The 23,883-nt window shown below is 42.7% G+C and overlaps 1 protein-coding gene across 3 annotated transcripts in view; it reads right to left on the bottom strand.

Moving 5' to 3' along the window:
- The window catches only part of hmgxb3 (HMG box domain containing 3), a 94,113-nt gene that overhangs the window by 4,863 nt on the left and 65,367 nt on the right, over positions 1-23,883 (bottom strand). For all 3 annotated transcript variants that reach the window (XM_059990513.1, XM_059990515.1, XM_059990514.1), the window contains exon 20: positions 16,024-16,143. In XM_059990513.1, coding sequence (XP_059846496.1) covers positions 16,024-16,143 — 120 coding nt within the window. The remainder of the gene's footprint in view (positions 1-16,023; positions 16,144-23,883) is intronic.

Genomic DNA, 23,883 nt, shown 5'->3' with positions numbered 1-23,883 from the left:
CCTTTGGCCTCTCACGGCGTGAGCGAGGTGCCCGCCTGCTTCACCTGGACGGTTTGGGAGACAGACTGCCAGCAGCATTGATGAACGAGATGCTGTCCCTGGCTGATGGACACAAGCCCTGCCTCATGTTCGAGCAAGCATTCCTAGAGTGACTGCCCGAGGACATACATCTGCTGCTAGCCGTCGCAGGTTTCAGCGACCCCCTGAAAGTGGCGGCCTGGGCAGACGTGCTGTGGAAAGCCAAGAGGGAGAGCGTTGGCGTCCGTCAGTCAGATTACCAGGCCACGTGCCCAACAGCAGACCAGACCAGGTGAACAGTGGTGTTTCTACCACCAGCGGTGGGGCACAAAAGCCCACCATTGTCACCCGCCCTGCAAGGGCCAGGGCCAGCTGCCGCTAATGACTATGGCGGCTGGCCACCAGGACAGCCTCTTGTACGTCTGGGACAAACAGTCGGGACGCCACTTCTTGGTCGACACTGGAGCAGAGATCAGCGTCTTGCCGCTGATGGGGTACGACACCCGCAACAGGAAGCCAGGACCCACCCTGAGGGCCGCAAACGGCAGCACGATACAGACCTACAGCACCCGTACAGTGCAGCTACAGTTTAGTGCCAGCCAGTTCACGTGGGACTTCACACCGGCTGCGGTGGCCCAACCACTCCTGAGGGCGGACTTCTTGCGAGCTCACAGCCTGCTGGTCGACTTGCAAGGGAAAAGACTGGTACATGCCGAGACTTTCCAGACGTTCTCTCTGGGTGAAGCCAAGTTGCCGGCCCCACACCTGGACTCCAACATGCTGTTGGACAACAAATTCACCAGAATCCTGGCAGACTTTCCATCAATTCTGGCACCGCAGTTCATGGCAGCCATGCCCAGACACAGGGTACAGTACCACATTCCAACCCAGGGATGACCCCTCCACGCCCGCGCACGAAGGCTCCCCCCGGAAAAGCTCCGCCTGGCGAAGGAGGACTTCAAGAGGATTGGGGATCGTATGGAGGTCCAACAGCCCATGGGCCTCCCCCCTGCATATGGTGCCCAAAGCAGTCGGGGGTTGAAGACCATGCAGCGACTACCGCAGACTGAACGAGGCTACCACTCCAGACCTCTACCATGTGCCGCACATACAGGACTTTGCAGCAAACCTGCACGGGGCAAGAATCTTTTCCAAAGTAGATCTCATCCAGGGATACCATCAAATCCCGGTGCACCCTGAAGACATCCCCAAAACAGCACTCATCACCCCGTTCAGCCTGTTCGAGTTCCTCTGAATGCTGTTCAGCCTGAAGAATGCCACACAGACATTCCAGCAGCTAATGGATGCGGTGGAACGCGACCTGGATTTTGCGTTCATCTATTTGGACAACATCCTTACAGCCAGCAGTTGTCTTCAGGAGCATCTGTCCCACCTCCGCCAGCTCTACTCTCGCCGGAGTGATTTCGGCCTCACGATCAACCAAGCCAAATGCCAGTTCGGTCTCGATACCATCGACTTCCTGGGCCAAAGGATTACCAAAGACGTGGCAACACCTCTGCCCACCAAGGTAGACACGATATGCCACTTTGCCCGGCCCAACACAGTCAAACGCCTGCAGGTGTTCGTTGGTATGGTGAACTTCTACCACCATTTCCTCCCCTCAGCAGCCCATATCACACGCTCTTTGTACACCCTGATGTTGAGTAAAGGCAAGGACATTACTTGGGACGTGGAGGCCGCGGCCGCTTTCGTTAAAGCCAAGGAAGCCTTGGCAGATGCCGCGATGCTGGTGCACCCCAGAACGGACGTTCCGACCGCCCTCACTGTGGACACATCCAACATAGCAGTCCGTGGGGCGCTGGAGCAGCTTATCGAGGAGCGCTGGCAACCCCTGGCGTTCTTCAGCAAGCACCTACGACCACCTGAACTCAAGTACAGTGCTTTTGACCGGGAGCTGCTTGCACTGTATCTGGCAATCCAGCATTTCAGGTACTTCTTAGAAGGCACCGCATTCACGGACCTCAAACCGTTGAACTTCGCGTTCACGAAGGTGTCCAATCCCCGGTCGGCTCATCAGCAGCGACATCTGTCCTACATCTCCAAGTACACGACGGACATCCAGCATGTCTCGGGAAAGGACAACGTCATAGCGGACACACTCTCCAGACCAGCTGTCCCTGTCCCTGGGGGTGGACTATGCAGCACTGGCGGAGGTGCAGCAGGCAGACGACGAAATGCCCAGCTACAGGACTGCAGTCTCGGGTTTGGAGCTGCAGGACTTTCTCGTAGGCCCAGGTGATAGGACACTCCTGTGCGACGTGGCTACCAGCCAACCTCGCCCCATCGTCCCGGCAGCCTGGAGGCGGCAAGTTTTCGACTCCATACACGGTTTGGCACACCCATCTATCAGGACAACCGTCCAGCTGGTCTCCAGCAACTTCGCGTGACCTGGACTTCGCAAGCAGGTCAGTGAATGGGCCAGAACGTGCGCGCAGTGCCAAACAGCCAAGGTGCAGCGGCACACTAAAGCCCCTCCGCAGCAGTTCGAACCCACCCACCGGAGATTCGACCACATTCATGTGGATATCGAGGGCCCCTTACCAGTGTCCCAAGGAGCACGGTACCTCCTAACTATGGTAGACCAGTTCATGAGGTGGCCAGAGGCGGTCCTGCTCATTGAAACATCTGCCGATTCCTGTGCCCGAGCACTGATTGCAACCTGGGTAGCACACTTCGGGGTACCGGCCCACATTACCTCTGACAGAGGTGCTCAGTTCACCTCCAGTCTGTGGTCGGCTGCGGCCAGCCTGTTGGGAACGTAGCTACACCACACAACTGCCTACCACCCACAGTCGAACGGACTGGTGGAACGCTTCCACCGTCACTTGAAGTCGGCTCTCGTGGACCGCCTGAGAGGACCTAACTGGGTGGACGAGCTTCCCTGGGTTCTGCTTGGAATTTGTACAGCGCCCAAAGAGGATCTGCACGCCTCGTCGGCCGAGTTGGTGTACAGCTCACCCCTGGCCGTCCCGGGAGAGTTCATACCAGCCCCAAGGGGGCAAGAGGAAGAACCCGCAGCAGTCCTGGACAGGCTACGCGAAAGGCTCAGCAACCTGGCCCCTGTACCAACTTCACAGCACGGACAGACCCAGACCCAGACCCATGTACCCAAAGACCTGCAGAACTGTAAGTTTGTGTTTGTACGAAGGGGCGGACACTGGGCACCGCTACAGCGGCCGTACAAGGGGCAGTTCAAGGTGATCAACAACAACGGGTCCACGTACGTTCTGGACATTGGGGGGAGAGAGGAGGTCTTCACGGTGGACCGACTCAAACCAGCCCATGTGGACTTGGCGCAGCCAGTCGAGGTTCAGGCACCACGGCGCAGAGGCAGACCTCCCAAACAGAGGCTGATCCAGACTGTGGACATTGGGGGGTGTATCGCCGGTTCGGGGGGGGGGCAGGGTTATATGGCGACCCACTTTCGGCACAGGCAAACCAGCTCATAAATAGCCAGCGCGCGTGAGGAGACTTTGGTAATGCACCTCTGATATCATTTTCCATCCAGAGAGGGTGGGCGCTAGGGATTAAATGCCAGCGCAGCGAAGTTTGAATAAACTAGTCTTGAAACAACTTATCGACTGCGTGTCGTTATTTCAGCGCTGTGTGTAGCACATCACACCAGCAGATTTTTTCTTAGATGAGGAGCACAAAACTGTTCACAATACTCAAGGTGAGGCCTCACCAGTGCCTTATAAAGCCTCAGCATCACAACCCTGCTCTTGATTTCTAGACCTCTTGAAAGTAATGCTAACATTGCATTTGCCTTTCTCACCACCAACTCAACCTGCAAGTTAACCTTTAGAGTGTCCTGCGCAAGGACTCCCAAGTTTCTTTGCATCTCAGATTGTTGGATTTTCTCCCCATTTAGAAAATAATCTGCACATTTATTTCTTCTACCAAAGTGCATGACCATGCATTTTCCAACATTGTATTTCATTTGCCTCTTTCTTGCCCATTCTCCTAATCTAAGTCCTTCTGCAGATTTTCTGTCTCCTCAACAATACCTGCCCCTCCACCAATCTTCGTATCATCTGCAACCTTGGCAACAAAGCCATCTACGTCATCATCTAAATCACTGTTGGGACAGCATTAAAAAAAGCAGCCCCAACACCAACCTCCTGCAGAACACCACTAGTAACTGGCAGCCAACCAGAAAAGGGTCCTTTTATACCCACTTACTGCTTCTTAGGAAGCAGTAAGCAGCCAGTGCTCTAATCATGCCAGTAATTTTCGTGTAATACCATGGGCTCTTAACTTGGTAAGCAGCTTCACGTGTGGCTCCTTGTCAAAGGCCTTCTGAAAGTCCAAATATACAACATCCACCACATCCCCTTATCTATCCTACTTGTAATCTCCTCAAAGAATTCCAACAGGTTTGTCAGGCAAGATATACTCTCAAGGAAATCATACTGACTTCGTCCCATATTGTTCTGTGTCTCCAAGTACTCCATAACCTCATTCTTTAACAATTGATTCCAACAATTCAACCTTTGACCCCTATTTATCACTCTCCTGAGAATTTAAATGACCTTCTCATCTTGATCTGCCTACCCTGCAGGAATTTGTTAAAAGTCTGACTAAAATTCAGATAAACTACCTCAAATGTACTGTCTTATCATACCTCCTTGAGACTTCCTTAAAAAAACTATTCAGATATGACCTTTCCTATATCGATTATTCCTTTCTAAATTAGTTTTAACACACACAAAAACTGCTGAAGAAACTCAACAGGTCAGTAAGCATCTATGGAGAAGAAGAAAGAGTTGACATTTTGGGCTGAGACCTTTCACCAGGACTGAACTGTCCACAGTTTGTGTTGTTTATAATGTCTCTCAGAATTGATCCCAATAATTTACACCATTCATCATCATCATTACGTGCCATGTCATATGACATAGGTGATCATAGTCTCATGCCCATGATTGTTCTTGGAAAAATTTTTGACAAATGTGGTTTGCCATTGCCTTCTTCTGGGCAGCGTCTTTATAAGATGTGATCCCAGACATTATTGATACTCTCAGAGATTGTCTGCCCAGCATCAGTGGTCACATAACCAAGCTTGTGATATGCACCAGCTGCTCATATGACCATCCATCACCATCTCCTATGGCTTCAAGTGACTCTGATCTTGTGGGGGGAGGGTGCTAAGCAAGTGCTATAATCTTGCCCAAAGGTGACCTGCAGGCTAGTCAAGGGAGGGAGTGTCTTACACCTCGATGGTAGAGATCCATTTTCACCCCACCTCCCTTTACACCATTACTATAGTTAAAACTTAACGGCTCAGACTTATTTAGTTTATTATTTCTGCCTTTCTAACTTAACTATAGAATGTTAGTAATTCTGTGACACCGCTTCTGTGGCCAGGGAGGACTGGAAAGTTATGTTGGAACTTCTGAACTTTCCTCTCTTACTTCTTTTAATGACTTGGTCTATGTTCATTCAGGCCTCGCTATTTACCACCTCTGAAAATGCTAAACTCCTTAGGTACTCACTTCTCCAGGCTTGTACCCCAAGAAGCCCAGTTTATAACAAAAACTAGACACTTTCTCCTCCTTTCTCTCCTATTCCACTGGGCAGAAGATACCAAAGCTTGAAAACACATATCACCAAGCTCAAGGACAGCTTAAATGGACCTCCTATATGATGAAAATGAAACTTGATATCTCAATCTACCTCATCATGGCCCTTGACCCAAATTTGTCTGTCTGTAATCAGGATAGTATCACGGCTGCAGAAAAGGAGGAAGTCATGGAGGAATTGGCTACTAAGTCATTGTGGGTGGAAGTCAGAAACAGGAAACAGGCTCTATAACTCTACTGGGTGTTTTTTTTAATCAACCCCCCAATAGCAACAGAGACATCGAGGAGCAGATAGGAGGCAGATTCTGGAATGGTGCAATAATAATAGGGTTGTTGTGATGGGGGATTTTAACTTTCCTAATATTGACTGGCATCGCCTTAGTGCAAGGGGTTTAGATGGGGTAGAGTTTGTTAGGTGTGTTCAGGAAGGTTTCTTGACGCCATATGTACAAACGTTTGTAGATAAGCCAACTAGAGAAGATGCTGTACTTGATCTGGCATTGGGAAATAAACCTGGTCAAGTGTTAGATCTCTCAGTGGGAGAGCATTTTGGAGATAGTGATCACAACTCTATCTCCTTTACCATAGCACTGGAGAGGGATAGGACCAGACAATTTGGGAAAACATCTAATTGGGGTAGGAAGAAATATGATGCTATTAGGCAGGAACTTGGGAACATAAATTGGGTGCAGATGTCCTCAAGGAAATGAACAGCAGAAATGTGGCAAATGTCCGTGGAACATCAGTATTAATAGGTTATGTCCATACATGGCCTCCTCTACTGCCATGATGAGGCCAAATTTCGGTTGGAGGAACAACATCTCATATACCGTCTGGGTAGTTTCCAGCCTCTTGGTATGAACATCGAATTCTCCAACTTTCGGTAATTCCCTCCCTCTCCCTTCTCCCATCCCACTTTTGCTCTGTCTCCTCTTCTAGCTGCCTATCACCTCTCATGACTCTGCCTTCTTCTACTACCCATAGTGCTTTCCCCTTAGATTCCTTCTTCACCTCTCCTGCCTATCCCCTCCCCCACCTCTTGATCTTTCCTCTGATTGGTTTTTCACCTGGCACATTCCACCCTACCCCCACCTTCTTTATAGGGCCCCTGCCCCCTCCTTCTTTAGTCCTGACGAAGGGTCTCGGCCCGAAACGTTGACTGCTTCCTTCAACAGATGCTGCCTGACCTGCTGAGTTCATCCAGCCTTTTTGTACGTCTTGAGCATAAATATGTTCCATTGAGGCAGGGAAAGGATGGTAGTAGGGTAAAAGAACCATGATTTAGAAAGGATTAGAAAATCTAGTTAAGAAGAAGAGCTTTTGAAAGGTTCAAGAAACTAGATACTGTTAGAACTCTAGAAAATTACAAGGGTGCCAAGAAGGAACTCAAGAACGAAATTAGGAGAGCTGGAATGGGCCATGAGAAGGCCTTGGTAAGCAGGATTAAGGAACACCACAAGGCATTCTACAAGAATGTGAAGAGCAAGAAGATGAGCTGTGTGAGACAGTGGAATACTTAATGATTACTTTGCTTCAGTATTTATCAGTGAAAAGAGCCTTGGCAATTGTGGGGATGAGTTACAGCAGCCTGAAACACTTGAATGTATAGACATTAAGAAAGATAATGTGTTGGAGCTTTTGAAAGGTATTAAGTTAGATAAGTCACTGGGACCAGACGAGTTATACCCCAGGCTACTGTGGGAAGCGAGGGAGGTGTTTGCTGAGCCTCTGGCGATGATCTTTGCATCATCAATAGGGACAGAAGTACGAGAGGATTGGAAGGTAGCAAGTGTTGTTCCCTTGTTCAAGAAGAGTAGAGATAACCCAGGAAATTATAGACCAGTGAGTATTACTTCAGTAGTGGTCAAGTTAGTGGAGAAGATCCTGAGAGGAAAGATTCATGAGCATTTGGAGAGACATAATCTGATTAGGGATAGTCATCGTTGCTTTGTCAAGGGCAGGTCATGCCTTACAAACCTGACTTTAATGAAGTACAAAACATTTTGATGAAGGTAGAGCAGTGGACGTAGTGTATATGGCTTTCAGTAAGGCATTTGATAGGGTTCCCCTTGTCAGGCTCATTGAGAAAGTAATAAGGCATGGGGTCCAAGGAGACCTTGGTCTGTGGATCCAGAATTGGCTTGACCACAAAAGACAAAGGGTGGTTGCAGATAGTTCATATTCTGCATAGAGGACAATGACTACTGGTGTTCACAGGGATCTGTTCTGGGACCCCTCCTCTTTGTGATTTTTATAAATGACCTGGATGAGGAAGTAGAAGGGTGGGTTAATAAGTTTGCTGATGACACAAAAGTTGTAGGTGTTGTGGATAGTCTGGAGGGTTGTCAGAGTTTAAAGCATGACGTTGATAGTATGCAGAATTGGACTGAGAAGTGGCAGATGGTGTTCAACCCAGATGAGTGTGAAGTGGTTCACTTCAGTAGGTTAAACTTGAAGAAAGAATATAATATCAATGTTAAGACTCTTGGCAGTGTGGAGGATCAGAGAGATCTTGGGGTCTATGTCCATAGGACACTCAAAGCTGCTACACAGGTTGTTAAGAAGGTGTATGGTGTGTTTGTACTTCATCAACCGTGGGATTGAGTTCAAGAACCATGAGGTAATCTTACAGCTATACGAGACCTTGGTTAGACCCCACTTGGACTACTGTGTTCATTTCTGGTCACCTCATTACAGGAAGGATGTGGATACTATAGAGAGTGCAGAGGAGATTTACAAAGATGTTACCTGGATTGGAGAGCATGCCTTATGAGAATAGGTTGAGTGAACTTGGCTTTTTCTCCTTGGAGCGACGGGATGAGTGGTAACCTAAAAGAGGTATATAAGATGACGAGAGACATTGATGATGTGGATAGCCAGAGGCTTTTTCCCAGGGCTGAAATGGCTCACATGAGGGGGCATAGTCTTAAGGTGCTTGAAGGTAGGTACAAGGGGGATGTCAGAGGCATGTTTTTCACACAGAGAGCGGTGGGTGCATGGAATGCACTGCCAGTGAAGGTGGTAGAGGCAGATACAATATGGTCTTTTAGGTACATGAAGCTTAGAAAAATAGAGGGCGATGCAGTAGGGAAATTCTAGGCAGATCCTAGAGTAGGTTACATGGTCAGCACAACATTTCTGTTTTTATGTACTGCACTTTCCCTTTAACTGTAACATTATATTCTACATTCTGTATTTCTTTTTCCTTTGCAATACCTCAATGCTCTTATGATCTACCTGGATGAAAAATCTTTTCCATTGTATCGCAGTATATAAGTCAATAACAACACAGCTGACAGTTCTATGACATCTAGTACAATAACGTCTAGATCCACTTCCTAGTCTATTCTTTCTGGTCTCTCAGTAATAAAATTATTCTGAGCAAACACGAGGAAATCTGCAGATGCTGGAAATTCAAACAACAACACACACAAAATGCTAGTGGAACACAGCAGGCCAGGCAGCATCTATCGGGAGAAGTGCTGTCGACGTTTCAGGCCGAGGCCCTTTGTCAGGACTAACCTAAAGGAAAGACAGTAAGAGATTTGAAAGTAGTGGGGGGAGGGGGAAATGTGAAATGATAGGAGAAGACCGGAGGGGGTGGGATGAAGCTAAGAGCTGGAAAGGTGATTGGTGAAAATATTCTGAATTGGCCAAAGAGTAGGAAATTGTCAAATTTCAGAGAACAAGCCAATTGTTCCATATATTAAAACAACACACACATTAAAACAGCAACAGAACCTGTAATTTTCCATTACTACCCCATTTTTAATTCCTAAACACATTTCTGCACAAGTCGCTGGGATTAGATATCCTCAATCATTTGTGCTCAGTAACATAGAAACATAGAAAATAGGTGCAGGAGTAAGCCATTCAGCCCTTCGAGCCTGCACCGCCATTCAGTATGATCATGGCTGATCATCCAACTCAGAACCCTGTACCTGCTTTCTCTCCATACCCCCGATCCCTTTAGCCACAAGGGCCATATCTAACTTCCTCTTAAATATAGCCAATGAACCAGCCTCAACTGTTTCCTGTGGCAGAGAATTCCACAGATTCACCACTCTCTGTGTGAAGAAGTTTTTCCTCATCAGAGAGTGACATCACTTTTTATTAAACATGCATATCATTATTCTCAGTATTGTACATGATTGTCAAAGAAGCCATTGTGATTTTACATCAATTCAATACTACAATGCACATTTTTTACATTTTATACTTATAATTGAAGGAAGAAACAAATGAAGGTCTTTTCATGAAAATAAATTCCCACAGAAACTTACAAGGAAACATTAATTCCCACTTACGTCCAATATTAATTTCCAGAACAGTATGTAAGAATGTTGCGGAGAACAGTTAAATCTGGCTTGATATTTAGGTAACAACTTATTTAAGGCTTTTTATTTAAGGCTCCGTCAATGGAAATTCTTAAATGAAACTGATCCATGAAGATGAAGACTAACTGTGCTTAATTGTGAAATTATTTTTCAAGTCCAATCCATGACATTCAACAACATCTGCTGGAAACTAGCTGCTTTTTACAGCAAAGTGCACAAGCTGAAAACAGTATTTAGCTTCAGATTCATCACATGTACATTGATACATCTACTCAGTAGCTATTTTATTAGTTGCACCAGTATGCCTGCTCATTAATACAAATATCTAATCAACTCATAGTGTGGCAGCAGCAACTCAATGCATAAAAGCATAGACGTGGTCAAGAGGTTTAGTTGTTATTCAGACAAAACATCAGAATGGAGGAGAAATGTGATCTAAGTGACTTTGACCGTGGATTGATTGTTACTGCCAGACTGATTTGAGTATCTCGGAAAAGGCAGATCTCCTGGGATTTTCACATGCAACAGTCTCTAGAGCTTAGAAAGAATGGTGTGATAAACAAAAATATCCAGTGAGCAGCAATTCTGTGGACAAAAACGCCTTGTTAATGAGAAACAACGAGGACAATGGCCAGACTGGTTCAAGCTAACTGGATGGCGACAGTAAATCAAAGAACCACGTGTTGTAACAGTGATGTGCAGAAGAGCATCTCTAGCGCACAACATGCCGAACGTTGAAGTGAATGGGCCACAGCAACAGATGACCACCTTATACAGGAGGTATCTAATGAAGTGGCCACTTAATGCACAGTGAAATTTGCTTACATTAACAACTATCACAACCGAAGGAAGAGCTCAGCCAGAATCATTCTCCTTTACGTCCACATATGGGATAACAGCATCAATAACTGAAAAATGTAGCCGCTATGCCATACTTCGACATGGTATGGACTAATTTATATATTTCTCAAATCAAATCCCATGCCTTCCTGATACTACATAGAGATGACTCACTTCAGCTGGGGAGATAGGTTGGACAAAAGTAAAAAGTCTTATCTGCTCAAACTAAATAAATAAAGCTAGAACTGGCAGAAGTATGAAAGCATATTAACTGGCATATTTATACTGAAAGGTAGTAAGACTTTAAAATACAACAAAAAGGTAATATATGCCTACAGAATCCTGTAATCGCCATAACGCACTACTAGTCCAATACTGCTGTCATTTTCCCTGATTGAAAGCAGTTCAATAAACAATAGACAATAGGTGCAGGAGTAGGCCATTCAGCCCTTCGAGTCAGCACCGTCATTCAATGTGATCATGGCTGATCATCCACAATCAGTACCCCTTACCTGCCTTCTCCCCATATCCCTTGACTCCGTTATCTTTAAGAGTTCTATCTAACTCTTTCTTGAAAGCATCCAGAGAACTGGCCTCCACTGCCTTCTGAGGCTGAGCATTCCACAGATCCACAACTCTCTGGGTGAAAAAGTGTTTCCTGAACTCAGTTCTAAATGGCCTACTCCTTATTCTTAAATTGTGGCCTCTAGTTCTGGACTCCCTTAACATCGGGAACATGTTTCCTGCCTCTAGCATGTCCAGTCCCTTAATAATCTTTTATGTTTCAATCAAATCCCCTCTCGTCCTCCTAAATTCCAGTGTATACAAGCCCAGTCGTTCCAGTCTTCCAACATATGACAGCCCCGCTATCCCGGGAATCAACCTCGTGAACCTATGCTGCACTCCCTCAATAGCAAGAATGTCCTTCCAATTCGAGCTGTTCACAATCAGTAAAACTTTAATAATTCAGCAGAAATTCTAAAGGTCAGGCATCTGGCTCACTCATTAGTCCAGAATTTAAGCCAGGGAATTCACAGTGCAAGTGGGGTGCACAGCCAGAACAGATGGTCAGATGCAGGGCCAGCGTTCAGACTGTAGCTGGTTGAGTGGCCAGCACTGTAGCGTGCAACACCAGGGATCAGGAATGTGGGTACGTTTGCGGCTGGTGCTGGGATCCAGAGTACTGCATATTTACTGTTATATTTAAACTCTTCAGGTTCATCATAAAATTAATTGTACCACGATATAACATGTAAAAACAAAGTGAAATGAAAGTGCATTTAGGCATTAATAAGAATAACATCTAAAAGCCTGGAAAACCTAGTAGCCTGGCATTATCTGGCATTTTTAAGATTTTGGTAATCAGAATAAAATAGCAGTTTCAAGGTACTGACATTACTCTTGATCAGTATTTACCCTCCATATTTACAAACTCAAATCATTCATATACTTTACTTCTATCTGCCTAGCAAACGTAACCCTTGAAAGCTGAGGCAGCTTTTCTTTCTAACTCTGGAATACAGCAGCCACGTGTAGTACATAGTCTTTTAACCTCTATACCATATTTCTTGTATTTAATGTTTTAATTATATTCTCTCAATCCTACCCTCTCTACTTTTTGATAGTAGATCTATAGGAGAGTAAATTCCATTTGCTGCTAACAACCACCTCTCAACCTTTATTTATTCTGAATAGGTTTATAAATATCCTCTTGAAAGATACTCAAATAAGAGAAAATCTGCAGATGCTAGAAACCCAAGCAACGCACACAAAATGCTGGAGGAACTCAGCAGGCCAGGCAGCATCTGTGGAAAAGAGTAAACAGTTGATGTTTCAGGCTGAGACCCTTCGTCATGAATGATGAAGGGTCTTGGCCCAAAACATTGACTGTTCACTGTTTTCCATAGATGCTGCCTGGCCTGGTGAATTCCATCAGCATTATGTGTGAGTTTCCTGCAAGGTATTGCCTGGTAGTGAGGTAAAATTGCTTCAAGATTTGGTTTGAGCTTACACTTTCTCTGGTAACATCCAATTAAATTACTCAAAATACATTCTGAAGCTCAATTTTTTTTTTAGAACTGCCTGTCCAAAAGTGCACATAATACTCTAAATTATGTGTTTTTATAGAGATAACTTTATAAAGCTATTATATAGGCATTCTATCTAGCCTCTATGCATATTGTAGAATATTTCTTTTAAAAAGCAATCTAATTAACTTGATGTGGTGGCTTCAATGTAAAGTACTATGACAGCAAAATGCCACAATTGCAAAACAAATCTTACCAAAGCCATTATATAGGTGGAAATATATCCCACAACATTCCTGAACAACATCTGATGAGATTAACCACATCCTCCACTTTTCCACAACGCTCCAATATTATTGAGCCAAGTGGGACCAAACATACCTGATTCCACTTTTACCTATGAGTCACTTACAATGGCTTCTCTTTCCATGCTCACAAATGCCTCTGGGCAACCCCCAAGAATCGATCCTTGTGCTTGATTCTCCCACCATGTATCACCTTTTGGCAACAGTATTTGAAAATACAGCACAAGTATGCATATACACTGAAGGCAGGAGGTACGTCTCACCAAGTCTCTGTCTTTCTGTCTCTAACTGTCTTTCTGCTTATCCAATGACTACTATGAGAAGAGACAAAATTTCTGCCACAAATTACATTCCTCTCACAGGAATCAGACAGCAGCTGAGAAAGCCATTCATAAACTGACCCCAAATAAACACAGCTTTCATCACCAAGATCATCGTTTTCTGTGTTCGGTTTATGATCCAGCCATGCTCTTGCAACCGCCTCTCTGCTATTCAAATCCTCACCAACTCATCTCATCAACTTTAGATATGAGCATTCAGTGCAAGTGAAAATGAAAGACACTGCAGATGCTGGAAATCTAAAATAAAAACAGAAAATGCTGGAAGTACTCAGCAGGTCAGGACTCTTCATACAAAGAGTCTTTGATGAAAAATTTTGTTTTCAGCCCTCCATTACTCTTCCCATGGACGTGCCCTGATCTGTTGACTATTTCCAGCATTTTGTTTTAATAAGGTTAACTATATGAAAGCATACCTGAGCAACCCTCATTGTATGCTCCCTGAATCAGCAACTCATATTCTAATTTACACCACACCATTCACCTTCTACCCTTTAACTCGCAGACCTGGATAGACCTCAAATGAGAAGTACAGAATTTTAAAATTTACAATATAATTTTCAAATTCCTCCATGGCCTCAATCATATACATACTTAATTATCCTGAGGTCTACAATTATCCAAGGTATCAAAGTTCAAATTAAATTTATTATTAAAGTACATATGATTCCTTAAGGTTGTAATAGCCAGTGCCGCTAATGGGGACAAGCTCCCTCTACCTATTGAATGCTCCCAATGGTGTGCACCTCAAATAGCCTCTGACAACAAAGTCCAGCTCTTGGTCTTCATGCATGGCTTAGCTACTAAGCCTGGCAGAACCATTTCTACCAACAGGAGAAAGGGAAAAGGCAGGTTACTGGCTCCTTAAAACCAGTCACTATGAGGCTCATCAGCTGTGATTGGCAGCTCACCTAGAAGGAGGAAAACACTGATCTCAAACCTCCACTGCCTTAGCAGCTATACCCACTCTCAGGGAAGGCTTTGGTAATAAACCCAGAGGAAAAAATACTGAGCAGCAGTCCCTAAGGCAATCCTACATTGAGTGAAATGCTGACAAGCAACGCTGCTAGTACCAAACTGTATCGGTCTCTGCCGTTCCTTTAGGTTCACCAGTTGTGCGGAGAGTGGGAGCTTGCTACATGGGCAACAGCATGCTCTCCAAATCGTACTGCCCGGGCTTGCACATCTAGACAGCTAAAATGCAATATCCTTGGTCAACTCTGACTGACAGAGACCCTCACTCCTCACTCACAAACTACATAAAGATGACCATATTCTACCCAAGGCTACGTCCACACTAGACTGGATCATTTTGAAAACGCCAGTTTTGCATAAAAAAGATAGGCGTGCAGAGCAAGCATTTTTGAGAATACCTCCATCCACATTAAAACGGGTATTTGGGCAGATCTCCTCCTACTGGGCATGCACAGGACACATCTACAGAAAACAAGTGACATGTTTGGTGTAGAATCTCGCTGTGAAATTGCACGTTTGTGCAGTTACACACTAGAAAAATGTAAAAAGGAAATTGCCAAATGACAGATAGCTGTTGGCTCTCGCGCATGAGGACTTAAAACTAAAAAAAAACAAATACTGGAGCGTATGGAGGCAATGACAGGGAGTTCACGGACAGTATGATTTGGCTGATGACGAACATTGAAAAACTGACTAACTCTATTGAATTAATAAAGCACCTTGTTAAATGTATAAAACATGTCTGCATCAGTGTTAACTTTGTATGGAAATACAAGATACAGCAGGCTGTTACACATCTATTGTCAGAGAAGTACTTGCATAAATAGGTAAACCATCTTCATACATGCAAGGACAGAAAACAGAGCGCAGTGAGTATACTTATTTATTCAATAAGTTGTGGGTCGAAGTATTTGGTGAGTACATTTCTAACTCTTCTGGCTTCAGTCTTGTTGCTGTCTGTTCTGAAATTGTTAGGTTGTGTGGGGGGGTTGTGTTCAGGAAAGCAATGAAACGTTGCCATCTGTTCCTGCACGTCATGACAACGGTTCTAGAAATCTCCGGTTATCCTGTCCACACTACCCCTGCCCAAGCGGCGTTTTCAAGTTTACACACTCTGGAGGGCATTTTAGAAAAGCTCCGTTTTCGGGGGAGGAAAATGCCGTTTCAGTGTGGACGGAGGATCAAAACGAAGAGAAAAAGCTCTGGCTACGGATTTATCCGGTCTAGTGTGAACGTAGCCCAAGATACATTTTCTTGCAGGCATTCACAGATGACCAACAAAACACAAAGCAAAACTACAAAGACTGACAAACAAACAATATGCAAAAGAAGGCAAACAGTGCAAATCAATAAATAAATAATGAGAATATGAGTTGTAGGGTCAGTGAAATTGACTCCATTAATCAAGGTTTAAAGGAATACATTGCGGCACCTGCAGAATGCTCTTGAGATGTTCTACTTTACACAAATAGTTTAGCAAATTTCCAGTAGGGCAAGAAGAGTTTAAGCAAAAGAAGGTATTTATAAAAGGTATGATAATAAGATTTCAATGACTAATGGAGTGATTTTGACCACCTTACCTGATGCAGGCACAATTTATAGACTTTTCCTCCTGTCACATCGCATGGAGGTTGATCCTTTGAAGCTGATCCATCCAATACAAAGGCATATAAAGCAAACAGCGAAGAACACATTTCCTCCTGTAAAATATGCACCAGGCAACCATGATAAGGAAGCAAAAACACACTGTTGGCTATCTATTCTGGAAACAAGACAGCAAAATTCTGAACACTTAAGCAAGCAGCCAAAGAACATCGGTTTTTGCAGCTCTCAGACTTAGTGTTATTACACTAACATGGATGGAGTTCATTTGGTCCACCAAGTCCATACAGGTATTGTGCAGGAGTCATCTAGTCAGTCCATTGAGCGGCCTAGTGGACATTGAGAGGATGTTTCTAATAGTAGCAGAGTCTAAGACCAGAGGGCACACCCTCTGAAAAGAAGGAAGCCCCTTTACAACAAAGATGAGGGGAAATTTCTTTAATCAGAAGGTGACGAATCTGTGTAATTCATTGCCACAGATGTGGAGGCCAGGTCATTGAGTTTATTTAAAGCGGAAGTTGATAGGCTCCTAATTAGCAAGGGAGTCAAAGGTCACGAGGAGAAGGCAGGAGAATGGGGTTGAGAGGAAATAATTAATCAGCCTTGATCAAAAAGCAGAGTATACTTGATGGACTGAGCAACCTAATTCTGTTTCTACGGTGCCTATAGAAAGTATTCGTGGTTTATTGTTTTACAACATTGAATTACAGTGGATTAATTTGGCTTTGTTTTAACAGTAAAAGACTTTTGTATCAAAGTGAAAACAGATCTCTACAAAATGATCCAAATAAATTACAAGTGAATGACTAGAGGTGTGCCACAGGGATCGGAGCTGGACCCATTTTTGTTTGTCATCTATATCAACAATCTAGATGACAAAGTGGTTAACTGGATCAGCAAATTTGCGGATGACACCAAGACTGGGGGCTGTAGCAGACCTATCATGGCTTGCAGAAGAACCTGGATCGGCTGGAAAAATGGGCTGAAAATCTGGAGATGGTATTTAATGCAGACAAGTGTGAGGTTTTGCACTTTGGTAGGGCCAATCAGGGTAAATCTTTCACAGTGAATGGTCGGGCACATAGGAGTGTGGTAGAACAAAGGGATCTGGGAATACAGGTCCATAATTCATTGAAAATGGCATCACAGGTAGACGCAGTTGTAAAGAAACCTTCTGGCACATTGGCATTCATAAATCAACATATTAAGTACAGAAAATGGGATGTTATGTTTATTAGACAATGATGAGGCCTAGCTTGGAGTATTGTGTGTAGTTTTGGTCACCTACCAACAGGTAAGATGCAGGTTGAAAGAGTAGGATGTTGGCAGGTCTGGAGGACCTGAGTTATAAGGGAATATTGAAGAGGTTAGGACTTTATTCCTTGCAACATAGAAAACTGAGAGGAGATTTGATAGAGTTATACAAAATTCTGAGGGCAGAGATAGGGCAAATACAAGCAGGCTTTTTCCACTGATGTTCTGTGGGAATACCACCAGAATGTAGTTCCCTTGTTTAAAAAAGGTAATAGGGAGAAACCTGGGAACTATAGACTGGTGAGTCTTACGTCAGTGGTCTTCAAACTGGAAGTATGCTTAAGGATAGGATCTACGAGCATTTGGACCAGTACAGTCTACTCATGGATAGTCAACATGGCTTTGTGAAGGGAAGATCGTGCCTCACAAGCCTGATTGAGTTTTTTGAAGAGGTAACAAAAGAAATTGATGAGGGTAGGGCAGTGGATGTGGTCTACATGGACTTTACCAAAGCATTTGACAAGGTCCCTCATGAGAGACTCATCCAGAAAGTCATGAGGCATGGAATAAGTGGAACCTTGGCTGTTTGGATAAAAAATTGGCTTAAAGGAAGAAAGCAGAGGGTAGTTGTGGAAGGAAAGTATTCTGCCTGGAGGTCGGTGACTAGTGGAGTGCCACAGGGATCTGTCCCTGCTATTTGTGATTTTTAAAAATGACCTGGATGTAGAAGTGGAAGGGTGGGTGAGTAAGTTTGCTGATGACACAGAGATTGGGGGAGTTCTTGATCGAGCTGTATGTTGTCGAAGGTTACAAAAGGATATAGAAAGGCTGCGGAGCTGGGCAGAAAAATGGCAGATGGAGTTCAATCCGGACAAGTGTGAGGTGATGCATTTTGGAAGGACAAATCAGAAGACTAAGTACAGGATTAATGGTCAGTTACTTAAGAGTGAGATGAACAAAGGGACCTTGGGGTTCAAATCCATACATCCCTCAAGGTTGCTGCACTGGTTGATAGGGTAGTTAAGAAGGCCTATGAATGCTAGGCTTCATTAACAGAGGGATTGAGTTCAAGAGTAGAGAGGTCATATTGCAACTCTACAAATCTCTGGTGAGACCGCACTTAAGAATATTGTGTTCAATTCTGGTCACCTCATCATAGGAAGGATGTGGAAGTTATGGAGGGGGTGCAGAGGAGATTTACCAGGATGTTGCCTGGTTTGGAGAACAAGTCATATGAAGCAAGATTAGCAGAGCTGGGACTTCTCTCTTTGGAGCGTAGAAGAATGAGAGGGGACTTGATAGAGGTCTACAAGATTATGAGAGGCATAGATAGGGTGGATAGTCAGTACCTGTTTCCCAGGGCACCAATAGCAAACACCAGAGGGCATATGTACAAAATTAAGGGAGGGAAGTTTAGAGGAGACATCAGGGTTTTTGTTTTTGTTTTTTTTAAAAAAACAGAGGGTTGTGAGTGCCTGGAATGACTTGCCAGGGATGGTGGTGGAGGCTAAAACATTAGGGGTATTTAAGAGCCTCTTGGACAGGCACATGGATGAAGGAAAAATGGAGAGTTATAGGGTAGTGTGGGTTTAGTACTTTTTTTTAAGGATTATATGGGTCGGCACAACATGGAGGGTTGAAGGGCCTGTACTGTCCTGTAGTGTTCTATGGTTCTAAGTCAAGGGTTAAGGGTGAAAGGTGAAAAGTTTAAGGGGAACAGGAGGGGAAACTTCTTCACTCATGAGGGCCTATTGAATGTGGAATGAGCTGCCAGCACAAGTGGTGCATGCTGGCTCCATTTCAATATTTGGATAGGTACATGGATAGGAGGGATATGGAGGGCTCTGGTCCAGGTTCAGGCAGATGGGAGAAGGCAGTCTAAATAATTATGATATGGACTAGATGGGCCAAAGGGGCTTTTCTGTACTGTACTTTTCTGTGACTCTCAAACAAAAATAATTCCAGATCACTACTACACATTGTAGAAAACTTGTTCTATGTCCCCAACATAATCTCCTTCCTATTCCACTCTAGACCTCAATTTACGCAAAAACCATTCACCACAGTTCTGTTCCTAAGGCAATTTTATCCTATTATCAAAAATTCAATCAAGTTATGTACACATGATACCACTTCAACAAATTCATTCTCACTCTCCTTTAAATTGCTACTTGCTCAAATACTATTTAACTGTCCAAACATCAATTAATTTTGCCCCTGATCATCATTTCTTGCAGTCTTTGCACCACCAAGATTGGCCTTCTGATGTACTTATCTTTATTAAAAAAGGATGTAAAGGATGTAGATATTAGCAATTTTCTGGAACCATCTGAGGAGAATTGGATGCCTACAGCCAGTAGCAATGTAATTTTAGCATTATCTCCTTTGGCAATCAAGAATATACATCATCCAGATCGCTATGACTTAACTACAGTAAAATAAGCACATTTCCGACCTCCGTTTTAATCTTACCCAGTACTTGAATCGACTGATCTTTTACTGTTACTTTGACAGCTGCAGTATCTTCTTCAGTAAAGACAATTGAAAAGTACTCATTTATTATTGTTATAATCATATGTCTTCTACGTTCATGCTTGGAACTCATTGTCCATCGTTCCTAAGTAACTTTTCCCTTTTCATCCATTTTATTCATTTGTACATCTTTAAATAAACTAGCTACTTACTCATATATTATTTTTATGCTGTTAAGTTTTCTTAAATATTCTCATCCTCTCCAATTTTTCTGCATTTGATCTGAATTGCTGTTGCAATTTCAATTCTTTCACACACCCCTCTTTTGACATCCAGAAGATGATTCTCTATCTTTTTCTATTGTTAATTTGAACTCTGTGATAATATTCCTCAATTTTTCTCCCACAGACTCTTGCTCCACTGGATCATATTTTCTACAACCAGATCCTGGAATGACTCTTTTCTATGTGGACTGGAAACGGATTGATAAAGCTCTCCCATGCACAATTTCCCCCAACCCATTCCTCCTTTACCCGATTACTGGTGTTATTTTTATCAGGATAGTTGAAATTGCCATTATCACTCTCAAAACGTGTGGATAAATTCATGTTTCTATCCAATTCTGCCCTAGTGGAATAGTACAGAATTTTGCCTATAGTATAGAATAATAGTACAAACAATTTCTCCATTATTTCTTAAAGCTAGCCATATCATCTCTGTCCTTGATTCAAGAACATTCTGTCTCTTTGTCAACACACTAACCTTCTGAATCAATGCTGCAAGATCTCAAATTTTCTGAATTCAATGTATTTAGGTATATTTAATAGTCAGTTTCAAATGTCTTTGACTTTCATAACCCCTTTTTGATATTTTCACCTGCAACTTATCCATCTTATTTACAGCATTTTGCATATTTTATATATTCATCTCTGTAAAAATCTGATATTCTCTCTTGCTATGAACCTATTTAAAATGTACTGTGTCCAACTCTTGTAGAATCTGGATAGATAGAGCATGCACGTGTGATGCTTTATAAGTCGCTCCTTCCAATAACATATTTAAATATTCATCCAACCTGGGAAAATTGTGTACAGAATAACTGATGTGCTAATTGAAAAAAAGCATGCAGTAGACAAAGCTAGGCAATCCCCAGACCCAAAGTTCAGATCAAAGCTCAGAAGAACTACCTCATTTACTAATGAATGGTGATGAGCAATTAGATAGGAAAGAGGAGGAGCAGGCTCCCAGAACATCTCCAGTGTTCAGAAAGAGGTGACAATTGAAACAGTGGCTCTCTGGTCATTATTTTCCAAATTCAGTTGATTCTGAAATGATTGCTGTAAATCAGAAGGTTGCAAATCTGACCCTCATTCTGCTAGGGCAGAGAGAGAGAGAGAGAGAGAGAAGGAGCATAGGATAGTACCGACCTGATGCTCATAGCTAGAAAAATGCTAATAATAATTATCACGATGGAAGGATGTGCCACTAAACAATAATATGATTTAGCAAAATCAAAATGGATTTATGAAAAACCTGCTTGAACAATCTATTCAAGATGTTGAAGAAGCATCTAGTAGAGTATATGGGGTTGATATCAAGTGGGTGTGATGTCTTTGGATTTTCAAGTTTTCAGTACAGTTCTACATTGGATGCAGAATGATGCTAGAGCACAGTCGATTGTAATACAAGAGCAGGAATTCAGATGTGGGTAATAGTAAAACAGAGTCAGGACAAAGGATTCCTTCTTCAGTTGGCAGTAGTGAGCAGTGGAATACCATTAGTTAGAATCCAAATTACTCACTATCTAGCAACCAAGGCACTGGCTGCAGGAATCAATTGCAACATTTCCAACTTTGCTGATGACATGAAATTAAGTGAGAATGCAAGTAGTAATTAAGATGTAAAGGGGATGCAAGAGGCCTGGACATTTCCCTTCTCCCCTCTTCCATCAGGCAAAAGATACAAAAGCCTGAAAGCATGCACCACGATGCTCAAAGACAGCTTCTATCCCACTATTATCAGATTCTTGAACGCACCCTTGTATAAGATTAACTCTTGACCTCACAATCTTCCTCATTATGATCTTGCACTTTACTGTTCTCCTGCACTGCACACTTTTATTAACTTTTACAATTTATTATTCATTGTTATTTTATCTTATTCTAACTCAATGTATTGTGTAATGATATAAACAGTGTTATGTTCGATATTGAAGGGAAGTTTAGAGGAGTCACCAAGAGGCCAGCATGCAGGATAGTCAACTGAACTTTATTGACAAAACTGCTTGTACAATATGTAACTCCTCCCAAGCGCAAGTGGCTAACTGAGTGGCATTGGATTAACCTATTAACTACCATAAGATAGTATGCCAGACAAGCTTTTGACTGTATCTAGGTATGTGTGACAATAATAAACTAATACCAAAATGGATAAGCCAAGGGAGTGAACAGCAATTTGGGAGATGGAATACAATGAGGAAATAAGCTAGATAGCCACACTAATAGAGAAAAAACAAATTAATATTTTTGCATCTTGTAAGATTGAAAAGCATTGTTGTTTCAAGGAAACTCTGAAAGTAACTCCCACACCTGCAACCTCTTCCACTGAGAAAGACGAGGGCAGTAGATGTTTGGGAACACCAGTACAGCTTGCTGGTCCCCTTGTCATCCTGATTTGAAAATGTATAATTGGTTATTCATTGCTGTTATAATCCTGGAATTTCCAAGCCAAAATGGACTGCAACAGATTCAAGAAGGCAGCTCACCATCACATTCTCAAGGGAAATCAAAGATACAGCATTAAATACTGGCCATTTCCTGACAGAGAGAGAAAAAAACTAGGCTGCATGTAGCATGTTCTAGGATATGCACTACCTTCAAAATTCAATTGTCTATTATTAAATACAGGAATCATCTTTAATTCTGCATTTGAACTTCTATTAGTCTTTTTATACTTAACTCTTGGACAAGTAGATGTGAACTCTGCAAAGGTCAATGTTAAGAATGACATTTTCCCAAGAGTCTGCACAATAGTAAATTAAATCTAACTACTTGAGTTTTTTGGCAATACTCATCACGTAGATGTGATGTGCTGGCTAAATTGTGAGAGCCAAAGTTGAGATTCAGTGCATTCAAACAGAATTCAGGAAGCTAGTTAAAATTTTCCCTTTATAGCCAGCTAGAGGGTTGTAAATTTAGTCGTCTCCATCTTGGGAACTAGCCTACAAAGTACCCAGGATATCTTCAAGGAGTGGTGTCTCAGAAAGGCATTATTAAGGATTATTAAGGACCTCCAGCACCCGGGGCATGCCCTTTTCTCACAGTTACCATCAGGTAGTAGATACAGAAGCCAGAAGGCACACACTCAGCGATTCAGGAATAGCTGCTTCCCCTCTGCCATCCAATTCCTAAATAGATGAACCCTTGAACACTAACTCACTTTTGTTATATTATTTGCTTTTTGCACATTTTTAATCTATTCAATATACATATACTGTAATTGATTCATTTATTATTATTATATTTTTTTCCCTTCAATATTAGGTACTGCATTGAACTGCTGCTGCTAAGTTAACAAATTTCACAACTCATGCCGGTGATAATAAACCTGATTCTGATAGAGAATGTAAAGATAACCAAATTGTTTGTAGGCCAGATGACTCAAGACTATTAGACATGGACAAGACAGTTTATGTACCCAATTAGCATTTCAATTTCAAACACAAAGTATACAGCAATTGCTCTATCCACCCTAAAACATAGTTAGAAAATCATGCTTTTTTTTAAATCAGAGGACAAACTAATTAATTTGATTTTTAAGAAAACATCAATTAATTTAATTAATAATAACTGTTTAGATTTGCCAATATTTAATTGTTTGTAATTTACTTCAATGATTTTGAAATGAAGTAAAACAACAAGTGGTGTAAGAGAAAACGTCAACAACTTGATCTATTAAACAATACCTATATAAAAGGACCTTGTCTAATTCTTATTTCTCAGACATCTATAAAACTGTTTTTTTAAAATAGTTGCACAGATTAGCAATATTGTTGTGTAAGAATTAGGTTGAAATTGCACTGATCAAAGTGTTTTTTAAATTTAGAAATTTTT

Source organism: Hypanus sabinus, chromosome 15 (genome assembly GCF_030144855.1).
Source record: "Hypanus sabinus isolate sHypSab1 chromosome 15, sHypSab1.hap1, whole genome shotgun sequence".
Taxonomy (NCBI): Eukaryota; Metazoa; Chordata; class Chondrichthyes; order Myliobatiformes; family Dasyatidae; genus Hypanus; species Hypanus sabinus.
The sequence above is the reverse complement of the archived record's forward strand: the minus strand, read 5'-3'. Positions and strand labels throughout refer to the sequence as shown.